Source organism: Pogoniulus pusillus, chromosome 35 (genome assembly GCF_015220805.1).
Source record: "Pogoniulus pusillus isolate bPogPus1 chromosome 35, bPogPus1.pri, whole genome shotgun sequence".
In the NCBI taxonomy this organism is placed as follows: domain Eukaryota; kingdom Metazoa; phylum Chordata; class Aves; order Piciformes; family Lybiidae; genus Pogoniulus; species Pogoniulus pusillus.
The window spans coordinates 13,328,519-13,339,376 of NC_087298.1; the positions used below are offsets into that span (position 1 = coordinate 13,328,519).

The window sequence follows — 10,858 nt, forward strand, 5'->3', positions numbered from 1 at the left end:
TTTTGGGTTGGTTTTTTTTTTTTTCTGTTATTATTGTAATTTTGTGCGAAAGGAAGTTCTGAACAACTGCGAGTCAGGAAGTGGAAATCCACACCGGTTGTGACAAGCTGGGGCTCAGAAACCGATTTCATTATTTATCTAGATGTGTCTATCAACATTCTGCTTTTCATCCAAAGAATCGAGGGAAGTGCCGGCGGGTCCCGCGGCCGGCGGGCAATGGCAGGCTGCGTCTGAGGAGAGGAAGGACTAAATAGATCAGCTAAGAGCACACCGTTATTTCCTCAGCCCCGCAGACCTGTCTGGTTTGCTTTGCGTTTGGGGATTTTTGGTGTTTTGGGTTGGTTTTTTTTTTTTTGCGTTAATTTGTTTGTTGGTTGGTTTATGTTGGGTTGTTTGTTTGGTTGGTTGGTTTTTTAACCCAAAGACTGAGCAAAGAGATTTAAAGTGGGGGAGGGAGGGCGGGGGGGGGGGGGAGGGAATTTAAAAAAGGATCCTTTTGAAGGCCCTTTCGCTTCTGAAGTGCAGCTACCCTCCTGCCCGGGAGCCGTGCTTGTGAGGCAGAGACTCCAGCGAAGGCTTGATGCGAGGAGTTTTCTATCCTATGGATATCAGTTTTTGAGGAGCACACCCCAAGAAGCTCTGTAATTGATCTAGCACCAGATCATTTCAATGCCTAACATCGCCCGGGATTGCTGGAGTACCCGCGGAGCTGCGTCGGACTGTACCCGGGGTATGCCATGGGCTGTATCCAGAGTATCAGCTGCAAATCCAAAGTTTTCCGGGAGAGTATTTCGGTGATCGAAGTCAAAGCCTCCATCGATCCCATCCCCACCAGCATCGACGAGTCCTCCAGCGTGGTCCTGCGCTACCGCACCCCTCACTTCCGAGCCTCTGCGCAAGTGCTGGTGCCCCCTCTTCCCAAGAAGGAGACCTGGATCGTGGGCTGGATCCAGGCTTGCAGCCACATGGAATTTTACAATCACTACGGGGAGCAGGGAATGTGAGTATGGCCAGGAGCGCGGGGGGCTGCGTGTGCCGGGCAGCAGGGCAGCGGCCTGCCTGGGGCCGCCGGAGTGCGCCCCGAGGAGAGCCCGGCGGGGCCGGTTCTAAAGCCAGCGGCGGGGCCGGTTCTAAAGCCAGCGGCGGGGCCGGTTCTAAAGCCAGCGGCGGGGCCGGTTCTAAAGCCAGCGGCGGGGCCGGTTCTAAAGCCAGCGGCGGGGCCGGTTCTAAAGCCAGCGGCGGGGCCGGTTCTAAAGCCAGCGGCGGGGCCGGTTCTAAAGCCAGCGGCGGGGCCGGTTCTAAAGCCAGCAGCGGGGCTCATTCTAAACCCAGCTCTCGTTCTAAACCCAGCTCTCCTGCGACTGATCAGGGCTTCCTCGTGTGTCTGAGACACAGGAGAGCTCATCTCTGCCCTCCTGTGCCCAGACCCCACCGGTCCTCTTGGGAACCCAAGCTCAGTTCCGTATTTGACAGCAGCCTTTCTGCCGTGCTGGGGCTCCTGACAGCCCAGGCACTCCTGCTTTGCTCCAGGGCTTCCCCTGACCTCCAGCGCCTCTCGCCCACATCCCTCCCGGGGTAAAACTGGGCATTGATCACCCCCAGGGCAACCCCTGGGCTGACACTTGTGGCACAGTGCTGTCTCCAACGTGCTCTGCTGCTGCAGTGGGCCAGGGCTCAGTTCCATGCCCACCAGCCCTGGGAACTCCCTAAATATCACAGTCGGGACCCTGCTCGCTTTACTCATTGTAGGAGGCAGCCCACAGGGGGGAGGATGAGGTGGATTTAACCCGTTGAGAGCTAAACCCATCGTACCAGCTTGGAGCTGGGTGAAAATCTTGCATGATCCTCCTTTTGGAGAGTGTGGGAGTGGGAACATGCAGAATACATGTAAGGTAGGGGGAACCTAGGGGCTGTTTGCACACCAACCCCCCCCCACCCCCCGTGTTACTGGTTGGACAGTCATAGTGAGACAGGAATGAGTCAAATTCAAATGCCACCTCCCCACGGAGACAGTCATCTCTCACCAGTCCCCCACCAGTTTGTTCAAGCCTTGTGGCAAGGCTCTGGCCCATGGTTCAGTCGGCAGCAGCACCTGATCTCCAGCTGCCTGCACAGCCTGCAGCTGATGGTGCTGAGCAGCACGGGGTGCAGCAGAGATCTGTCTGTCCAGCCACAGGGACAAAACCTGACTGCAGAGCCCACTGCTGGCAGATGGTTTGGGGGCTGAAGGTGCTGATGCTGCTGGGCACAAGGGAGAAGGGATGGGAAGGTCAGGTCTGAGCATCCCTCCAGCCTGCTCGTCCCAGGGGCATGCTGGGCTCAGCCCCTCAAAGGTCGTTCTGGGTGGCTTAAAAAATGCTGAATGAGGAGGGCAGAGGGAGGATGGGGACATGGATTAGGGTTGAAGAGCAGGACAAACCCCGACTTAATGCAGTGCCCTCCTGGCAGCCTGAACATCTGCACGCACGCCCTGCCCCTTCTCCCCGCCCCTCTGCCGCTAAGCCCCGGCGAGGACATGGGTTCAGCACCTCAGACATAAGCACAGGCACGTTGTAAGACGTGGAGCAGAGGGAAGGGCACAGCAAGGAGCAGCCATGCAGGCTGTGTGTGCCCCCCACTCCCTTTTGTCCCCACGTCCCCTCTCTGCTCAAGCAGAAAGTGCCTGGAGGAGCACACTAGCACCTGGCAAACAGCAGCAGTGAGGCTCAGCAAGCAGCTTAGCTCTATTCTGAAAGTACTCACAACAGGCCTGAAATCTGTAGGCTGTTTGGCTCCAGCACCATCTTTAGCAAGGACAATTTGTTGCTCAGATGTTCCCAATCCCAGGCCTTTGGGATTTGCATGTGTAATTCTCAGGCTCATTTAGAAATCCTGTCTTTTAGCCACCAGCTGCAGAGGGGAAGAGAGAGACCCACGGCGTGGAAACACAGCTCCCAGCACCAGGGTGAAGGGGACTGGGCAGAGAGAGCTGCTGCTGGTGATGCAGACCTCAGCCTGGCCTGCTATGGCTCTGCACCCGAGCTCCCCTCTGCTTAACCATGAGGGTTTGGTACCAGCTTCCCCTGCTGCAAGGCTCTGAGGAAAGGAAAAAGCTGCACCTGCAAGCCAAGTGCTGTGAACAGGGAGGCAGAATTAAACCCTGCAGCTATGCAGGAGAGCTGTGAGCCAGGAAGTCAAGAGTTGATTTCCCACCCTAGGAGGTTTGCTGACATTTAAGGGATCCAAAGAAGAGTTACCCAAACATAAGCAGGATTTGCTTTGCTCCTCCATCCTCTTTCTATAGACCTGTCACCCTCTGACAGCTGCAAGGATGTTTGGGAGGAAAGGCCTCTGGGTGCCAATGAAAAGTGCTCTCGGAAGCCCTTTAGCAAGAGAGGGGCAGGACACAAACCCCTCGGAAAGGATGGGCCAAGCCTTTAGCTGGGGTAGCTCAGCATAACCCCATCGACCTCCAGAGAGCTGCATTGATTTGTGCCAACAGAGCATTTGTCCCAACTTTCCATGATGAGGAGGCACTGCTGGGACATGCATTTGGGTTGGGGGTTGATTTGTCTTTTAGTTTTACCACCACTGTGCTGACAGGCAAAAAGAAACCCCCAAAGAAGCAGAGCTCGGTTGGTCAAGCAGAGCACCAGTACTTAACAGCAGGCTTTGGATTAGTGTTTTCACTCCCATGCTGCAGAGGCTGCTGGCTGTGCATAAGCTGGGCCACAGCACCGAGGGCAGAGACAGCTGAGGAATCCTGGAGCAGATGGAGCTGGGCAGGACTGGGTGTTTGCTGCAGAGGGCAGGATTTCAGCACACGCCTGTACAGCGGCGCTGATGGCTTGGGGGCTAAAGGCAGCTCTCTAAAGGCGAAGGCAAGCCGCTGAGGCTCGGCCAACACAGAGGTGCTGCCCTTAGTTTAAGTCAGGAGCTGCTGGGAACATGGCAAGCCCCATGTGAGGATGTGGCTGTGCTCTCTGTCCCTGTTCAGTCTGCAGCTGAGGCAAACTCCTGCCCAGCCCCATGGCTGGCATCTCTGCCCGCCTGGAACAGGGCTTTGCCCTGTGTCCTTCAGGGAGGAGGCTGCTGTGAGGTGGGAGGATCAGAGCTCTGACCTGTGCAGGAGCAGATGGACCAGGTCCCTGCTGGGATCTCCCGGGGTGGGTGCTGGCTTCTGTGCCCGGCTGTGCAGCACCCAGTGGGCCCCATGTCAGCAGCTGGGTGATGCTGGAATGGCACTGCCCAGTCTTGTTTCTCCATCTCCATGGAGATGTGCAAGAAGTGGTGCAGATGGAGATATGCAAAAGAGAGAAATAAACAAATGTGAGTTGGAATAGGATCAGTCAGGGAGAAGTGTCAGGGAGCTCTCTGTGCCCTGGGGAAGCTGATGGGCAGCTGGGCAGCGTCACGGCTGCGCTTCACCTTACCTGGCATCTCCCTCCTCTGAGATTAAATCTTCTGTGCCCTGCAGCAGAGGCACAATGAACTCGAGACATCAACTTGTCAAGAGAATAAACCCCCAGTCCTTAAGAGGGAAGCCACAGTCAAGCCCAGCTTCAGGATGGCAACTGACCCCCCCAAGGCTTTAGGGGAAAAGGCTTCCCTGCCCTGGCATGGCCCTGGCCCTCGCCTGCACTGCAGCATGCACCTTGCCCTGGCTAAACAGGCTGGCCTGAGCCTGCTCAGCCAAACCAGCAGAGATGTGTCCCTCAGTGCCAGCTTTCTGCCAGTTTCACTCCATGAGTGGCATCAGACATCACTGCTGGGTCGAGAAGAGGAGGCAGGGGCATGCAGCTGGAGGACGAGGGAGGAGGCTCCACAGCAGCCTGGCTCTGGCAGCTGGGGAGCAGCATCTTGAATTTCCTTCCTGTTTTCTGCTACAGCCCTGGCGAGAATTGCTGCTGTGCCAGGGGAGGTGAGACAGACACTGCAAAGGACAATCTCAAATGAAGCAGCCCTGGGTATCAGGTTCCTCCTTTTCAGCCAGTCACAGGCATGGCGGCAGAGACAGGCAGGTAGGAACAGGGATGTGAAACCCACATCCCCCCCCCCCCCCATGATGGCTTTTCACTGCACCCACACATTGCTGTGGCACCTGTATGGAGCTCAGCAAGCATCTGAGCAGGCTTCCCCTCCTCTGGGGAGCTGCTGGAGGGAACGGGGGCTGGAAAGGATGAGATGTGCAAGTCTCTGGCCTGTGGCTGTGCAGGAGCTGAGCTGTCTGCAGTGCCTGATGCCTGCCTGAAAAGAGGAACTGCAGGTGCCTGTGTCACTGCTGGATTGAGCAGGGTTGAGGGCTTCTGTGCTTGGATTTGCTGTCCCTGCACAGGCCACAGCAGCAACAGCTTCAGGGGGTACTGTGGGGCAGCCACCTGAGGGCCAGGGGTGAGCTGGGCTCATAGGAAGAAACTTCTGTGAATGAGAATGAGGAGGCTAAATCCTCCATGGAGCTGCTTGGCAGGGCTGCAGCTGTGCCACAAGAAATAGCTCAAAGTCCTTCTCCTGGTAGCAAGAAGACATTTAAGAGAGGTTGGTTGGCATCTCCAGTCCCTGGTGATGCCCACACTGACTCTGAAGGTTTCAGAAGTGGCAGAAACAGAATCTCCTGATCAGTATCTACTGATTTTGGAGCAGATCAGCCCCAGTGAAGCCATGAAACCAGATAGGTTGGTTTCTTGTCATGCCTCTTCCCTGCTGGCGTCAGCAAAATGTTTAGTGGGCACTTTCTGGCCTTTCCTTGGCTCGACACCACCACAGAAAGATGCTGATGCAGCCAGAGATCATTCCACAGTGTTCTCTCCCAAATCATCCAAGAGGCCAGTTGCTGGCACAGTGCTGCCCATGGCCACGCTCTGCAAGCAAAGGCTCCCGGGCTGGGCTGCAGGCGCTGCCAGAGAGCAGGGCAGGGGCAGCCACCGGCTGCAGCAGCCTCTGCTTCCCCTGCAGTCATGGGACCTCATTTTCCTTCTCCTGACTACGGGACAGAGTGATGGCTTGGGAAGCCCAGAGTTGACCACACTGCCTGGGACCAGGCTCTCGGTGCCCCACAGAGGAACACAGCAGAGTTTCTTCTTCCCCATGGCCCCAGCAGGATGCTCCCTTCTGAGCCACCCCGAGCACAGCCGTGCTGCTCACCGGCACCTTGGGCTGTGTGGTGGAGCTTCTCAGGCTGCAGCCTGCCTTCGGAGACCTGCCCAGGTGCTGACACAGCTCCACCTTTTTGCTCTCATTTAAAGCCTGGGCAGGTCCTGAGAAGCTCCTGCAGTTCTGCACTGCTCTGGGGTCAGATAAGTCTACTGGCAATGAAGCTGGGGACAAACAGGGCTTGGCTGACCTGCAGTTTCTGAGCATCCTCGGCGTGGTTCTCCTGCCACTCACCCACCAGCCTCTGCTTTGGGTAGGCTGGAGCAGCCCGGGGGTAATCAGCCTCTTGTGGCACCTCGGGGGGAGCCGTGGCTGCACCTCAGCACCACGCTTGTCCCAAGGGTAAACCTCTGGGAGATTGTCAAATCTCACCCTAGGTGACAGCTAAGCTGAGCTGCCGCAGGCTGGATGGAAAGTAACCCTACACCAGCTGCTGAAAGGCAGAGAAAGAGCCCCCAGGTGGGGTTTCAGAGCTGAGGAGGAGGTGGAGGGCTGCAGGGCACCACCGAGCTCATCTGACCACCAAGGGCTGGGTTCATCCAGCATCCCCAAAGCCTTTGTGTGGTCAGCTCTCAGTGAGCAGCGTGGGGGTGGTGACCCAGGCTGGCTCTGGTTTAGAGGGCAGAGCCTGTGGACACCTCTGCAGTGGCTGGTTGGGGAGGTCCTGGCAGGCCTGCTCAGGGATTTCCTTTGGGCTGCCTTCACTCACCATTTTCTTCCAGGGCAAGGACTCCCTCTGCCTGCTGGCTCTGAGCTCAGGGAGAGGAGTCCTGCAGCCCCTCCACCTGTGCAGGGAGATCTTGTGCTTGAGGAGCCTCCCAGCTGCTGCCGAGCCCTGCCCCTGCCGCCCCCAGCACCCCTTACCCTCTGGAGCCTCCTCTGAGCCTGCTGGCTCTGACCCACGAAGCAGTCACCCCCTGCAGGCTGTGCACCTTCACCCAGCGGCTGCCATGGCACAGGGGAAGCTTCTCCCTGCTCAGGTGAAAAGAAAGATAGGCGAGACCTTTAAATCCTGCCTGGGACCTGCCGCTGCAGCCCTCTGCTGACCCATGCAGTGGTTACAGCACGGAGGCACTTCAGGGTCTTTAAGTGATGGTCAGAGCAGCCCTGGGAGATGTCCCCATGCCTGGAGAGGGTCCAGATCCGTGTGCCCATGGCACCTGGGGACGTGGTTTGGTGGCCATGGTGGTGTGGGTCGCTGGTTGGACTGGATGAGCTTGGAGGGCTCTGCTAACCCAAACCGTTCTCTCCTTCTGCGTCCAACCTTCCTTTGAGACCTTTGCCGTGGTTTGCTTCTACTGCCAAATTCCATCTTAGAAGTTAAACTGGAAGCTAATAATAATCTAACAAAACACCCCCACGTCCCCCCAGGTTGTGCAGGAGGCTCCTGAGGGGCCAGAGGACTCCTCTCGCTCCCTGCCCTGCTCAGCGGTGTGACCTTTCCGCCGGTGCCGCGGGCACAGCGCAGAGGACCCGCAGGGGCAGTCGCAGGAGCCGCTGAGCTCAGGTTCTCTGGTTACAGTAACACCATCCCCAGCCCGGGGCTGCAGCCCGGCGGCTGCCTCCGTCCTGGGACTGCAGGGGGATGAGTCTCCTTCCAGTGCCAGCAGCCCAGCAAGGGAGGGACGGTGGTGCCTTGCCGAGGGCGTTTGTGGGCTGGGACTGCAAAGACAGGGAAGAAAGAGGCAAGGAGAAGCTTTGTGGACCAGCATGGTGAGGTTGTAAGGGACCTCTGGGCATCACCCAGTGCAAGCCTCCCTGCTAAAGCAGGGCACCCACAGGAGTGGGCCCAGCTGGGGGTGGGAGCTCTCCAGACTGCTTGAGGGCTCCAGCACCCTGACACCAAAGAACTTTCTCCTTTTGTTAGATGGAACCTCCTGGGCTCCAGTCCGTGCCCTCAGCCCTGCTCTCTCTGGTCAGGAGCTGAGAACCTGAACTCAGTGCTGCAGTGAGTCCCTGGCAGCCGTGCTCAGAGAGGCAGGAGCTGCAGGAAGGTACCTGCAGCACTGGATGTCCTCCGGGGCTGGAGCCTTCTGAGCACCAGCACTTTGCAGCCGTCTGTAAACACCAACATATTTTGAACCACTCCAGGTAGTGGCCAGGCCCTGCTGGGAGATGGTTCCTCAGTGCTGCTCAAGGGCAGGGCAGGGCTGGAGCAGCTCTGCTGTGAGCACAGGCTGAGGGAGCTGGGGGGTGCAGCTTGCAGGGGAGAAGGCTCCAGAGGCACCTCAGAGCTGTTGCCAGGGCCTGAAGGGATCCTGCAGGAAGGCTGCAGAGAGACTTTGCTGAGGGGGTCTGAGCCAGGCCAAGGGGAATGGTTTGGAGCTGAGGCAGAGCAGGCTGAGAGTGGAGCTGAGGCAGAAGTTGTTGAGTGTGAGGGTGCTGAGAGCCTGGCATGGGCTGCCCAGGGAGGCTGTGGCTGCCTCCTGCCTAGGGCTGTTGAGGGCCAGGCTGGATGAGGTCTTGAGCAGTAGATCTTTAAGATCCCTTCCAATCTAAACCATTCTAGGACAGACTTTCCTGGTCAGCCCTAGAAGTTTGTGGTCACAGTTTCAGTGCCAGGGAGGAGCTCCTCCACCAAGGTGGTGTGAAAGGCACCAGCTGCAGCAGGAGCTGAAGGGGGAACCTGTCCTACCTCCTTCCTCTGCCTCCTTCAAGCCCAGGCTGTCGCCGCACTAACGAATGCCTCCTCCATGCTTTGTTGTTGGCTGTGGCAGGTCGAGTTGGGAGCTTCCAGATCTCCTGGAGGGTAAAATCCAGGCCATCAGCGACTCAGATGGAGTGAACTACCCCTGGTACGGAAACACCACCGAGACCTGCACCATCGTGGGGCCCACCAAGAAGGAGTCCAAGTTCAACATCAGCATGAACGACAACTTCTACCCCAGCGTGACGTGGGCAGTGCCCGTCAGCGAGAGCAACGTGGCCAAACTCACCAGCATCCACCGGGATCAGAGCTTCACCACCTGGCTGGTGGCCACCAACACGGCCACCAACGAGATGGTGACCCTGCAGACTATCAAGTGGCGCATGAGGCTGGGCATCGAGGTCAACCCCAGCAGGCCCCTGGGGCAGCGTGCCAAGCTGCAGGAGCCCTCTGCTCAAGAGCAGCCCCAGGTCCTTAGCAAGAATGAGCCAATACCACCCAGTGCCCTTGTCAAACCCAATGCCAACGATGCTCAGGTACTCATGTGGAGGCCAAAGGATGGACCACCCCTTGTGGTGATACCTCCGAAACATCGATGATACCAACCTGGCATCCTGGCAGCAAAAGGGAGACTAAAAACCACCCAACCACCCACCCACCCCTGAATCAAACCAACCACTTAGGTGTTAGGAACACAGCTGTAAGCAGAGCAAGAGCAAAATGCACTTTGTCTTCATTCAACAAATGCAACCATTCTACCTTCTCCCACTGGGACGGATTTCACTGTGCTAAAGCTCCAGAGGAGACCTTGGACTGGGATCTGTCTCACCACTGGATTCCCAAGGGAAGGAATTTTACTCTGATGTCTACCCAGAGAGCTTTTTTTTTTTAATTTTAGTATTTTATGATATTGTTTTTTGGTGTTTTTTTTCCCTTTCTCCCCTCTCCTTCCTTCTTTTGTTTCCTGGTTTGAACTTCAGCCCCATCAGCTTGTCCAGGCTGCCCAGAGCAAGGAAGAAGATTTCATTTGGAATTTTAAGAGTTGGGGTTTGGGTTTTTTTTTCCCCCTTTCTTTCTTTCTTTCTTTCTTTCTTTCTTTCTTTCTTTCTTTCTTTCTTTCTTTCTTTCTTTCTTTCTTTCTTTCTTTCTATTCCCCACACACACATTTTTTTTCCCCTTTCTTTTTGTTAATTTTTTTTTTTGGACTGAGAACATAAAAAAAAAACCCAAACCCCTGGATCAAAAAGCTCCCAATTGAAGAGAAGAATCATTTCAGTCCAGTTTTGTTTCCCAGGCTGTGAGGTTCTGAGTTGCAAACCCAAGTCATGCGGCCTTATGTAGACTTTGCTTTGCATTGCCAAACTTTTGCCTTAAAGCTACCGTTTGAGAGAACAGAAACAAAACCCAACGACCCCCACCCCGCCCCCACCAGGCAGAATGTCCTCTCTACAGAGTTTTTTGGGGGAGCAAGGACTGGGTTGCCACGGAGAGGTGGGGGGGAGCTGCTGGATGGAAAGGGCAGGAAGGGTGGAAGAGTGCTAAAAGGAAGGAAAAAAACAACCCAAAAATCGACCCCCCCCCCCCACCCCCCCCAGACTCTTCCCGGGGTTGAACCCTGGATGGAGTGGAAGGGATCTCAGTTTCAAAGCAATGCAAATAACAGCCCCCGCTGCGGGCTGCCTGCCTGCGGTGGGAGCTGCGGGGCCAGCTCCGCGCTGCAGAGCAGGGCAGGGAGCTCAGCTCCGCTTCCCCTGAGCGTTAGGGAAGGTGTCGCAGCTGCAGTTGTGGCCCTGGGAGTCAGCAGAAAGCAAGAATGGGGCGGGGGGGGGGGTGGGGGTGGGGGGGGGGGGGTAGGTGTTGTCCCGCGGGTTTGTCCCCGGGCCAATAGATACTTTCCCAGCTAGCCCAAGCCGTCGGAGCTCCTCCTGCTGCGGCAGCCACCTGCAGCCGTTGCTGCTGGGGGAAGCTCTTTGCCCCCTTTTGCCCCTGAGACCCGAGCAGGGCGTTAAAAGGATCCTCCCGAGAGGGGCTGGAGGTGCAGGGGTGTAAGAAAGGGCAGACCCTAGCCCCTGAGCCTGCCCA

The 10,858-nt window shown here is 56.9% G+C and overlaps 1 protein-coding gene across 3 annotated transcripts; it reads left to right on the forward strand.

The window, feature by feature from the left end:
- Positions 1-475: 475 nt before the first annotated feature.
- Positions 476-9,815, forward strand: FAM78A (family with sequence similarity 78 member A). Of its 3 annotated transcripts, none has more exons than XM_064170835.1 (3): positions 476-730; positions 836-1,000; positions 8,847-9,815. In XM_064170835.1, exons 2-3 carry the CDS (start codon positions 966-968, stop codon positions 9,373-9,375), a joined length of 564 nt encoding a protein of 187 aa, XP_064026905.1. In that variant the 5' UTR covers positions 476-730; positions 836-965; the 3' UTR covers positions 9,376-9,815. The 3 variants fall into 3 exon arrangements, with proteins under 3 accessions (XP_064026905.1, XP_064026904.1, XP_064026906.1); XM_064170836.1 differs by lacking the exon at positions 476-730 and adding an exon at positions 4,869-5,000 and having other exon boundaries at positions 938-1,000; XM_064170834.1 differs by having other exon boundaries at positions 476-1,000.
- Positions 9,816-10,858: the final 1,043 nt, after the last annotated feature.

Bases quoted from the DNA above. Each gene is read 5' to 3' on its own strand.
- FAM78A (XM_064170834.1), top strand. From the start codon at position 738: ATGGGCTGTATCCAGAGTATCAGCTGCAAATCCAAAGTTTTCCGGGAG. The intron at 1,001-8,846 runs GTGAGTATGGCC...TGGCTGTGGCAG, and splicing joins CACTACGGGGAGCAGGGAAT to GTCGAGTTGGGAGCTTCCAG.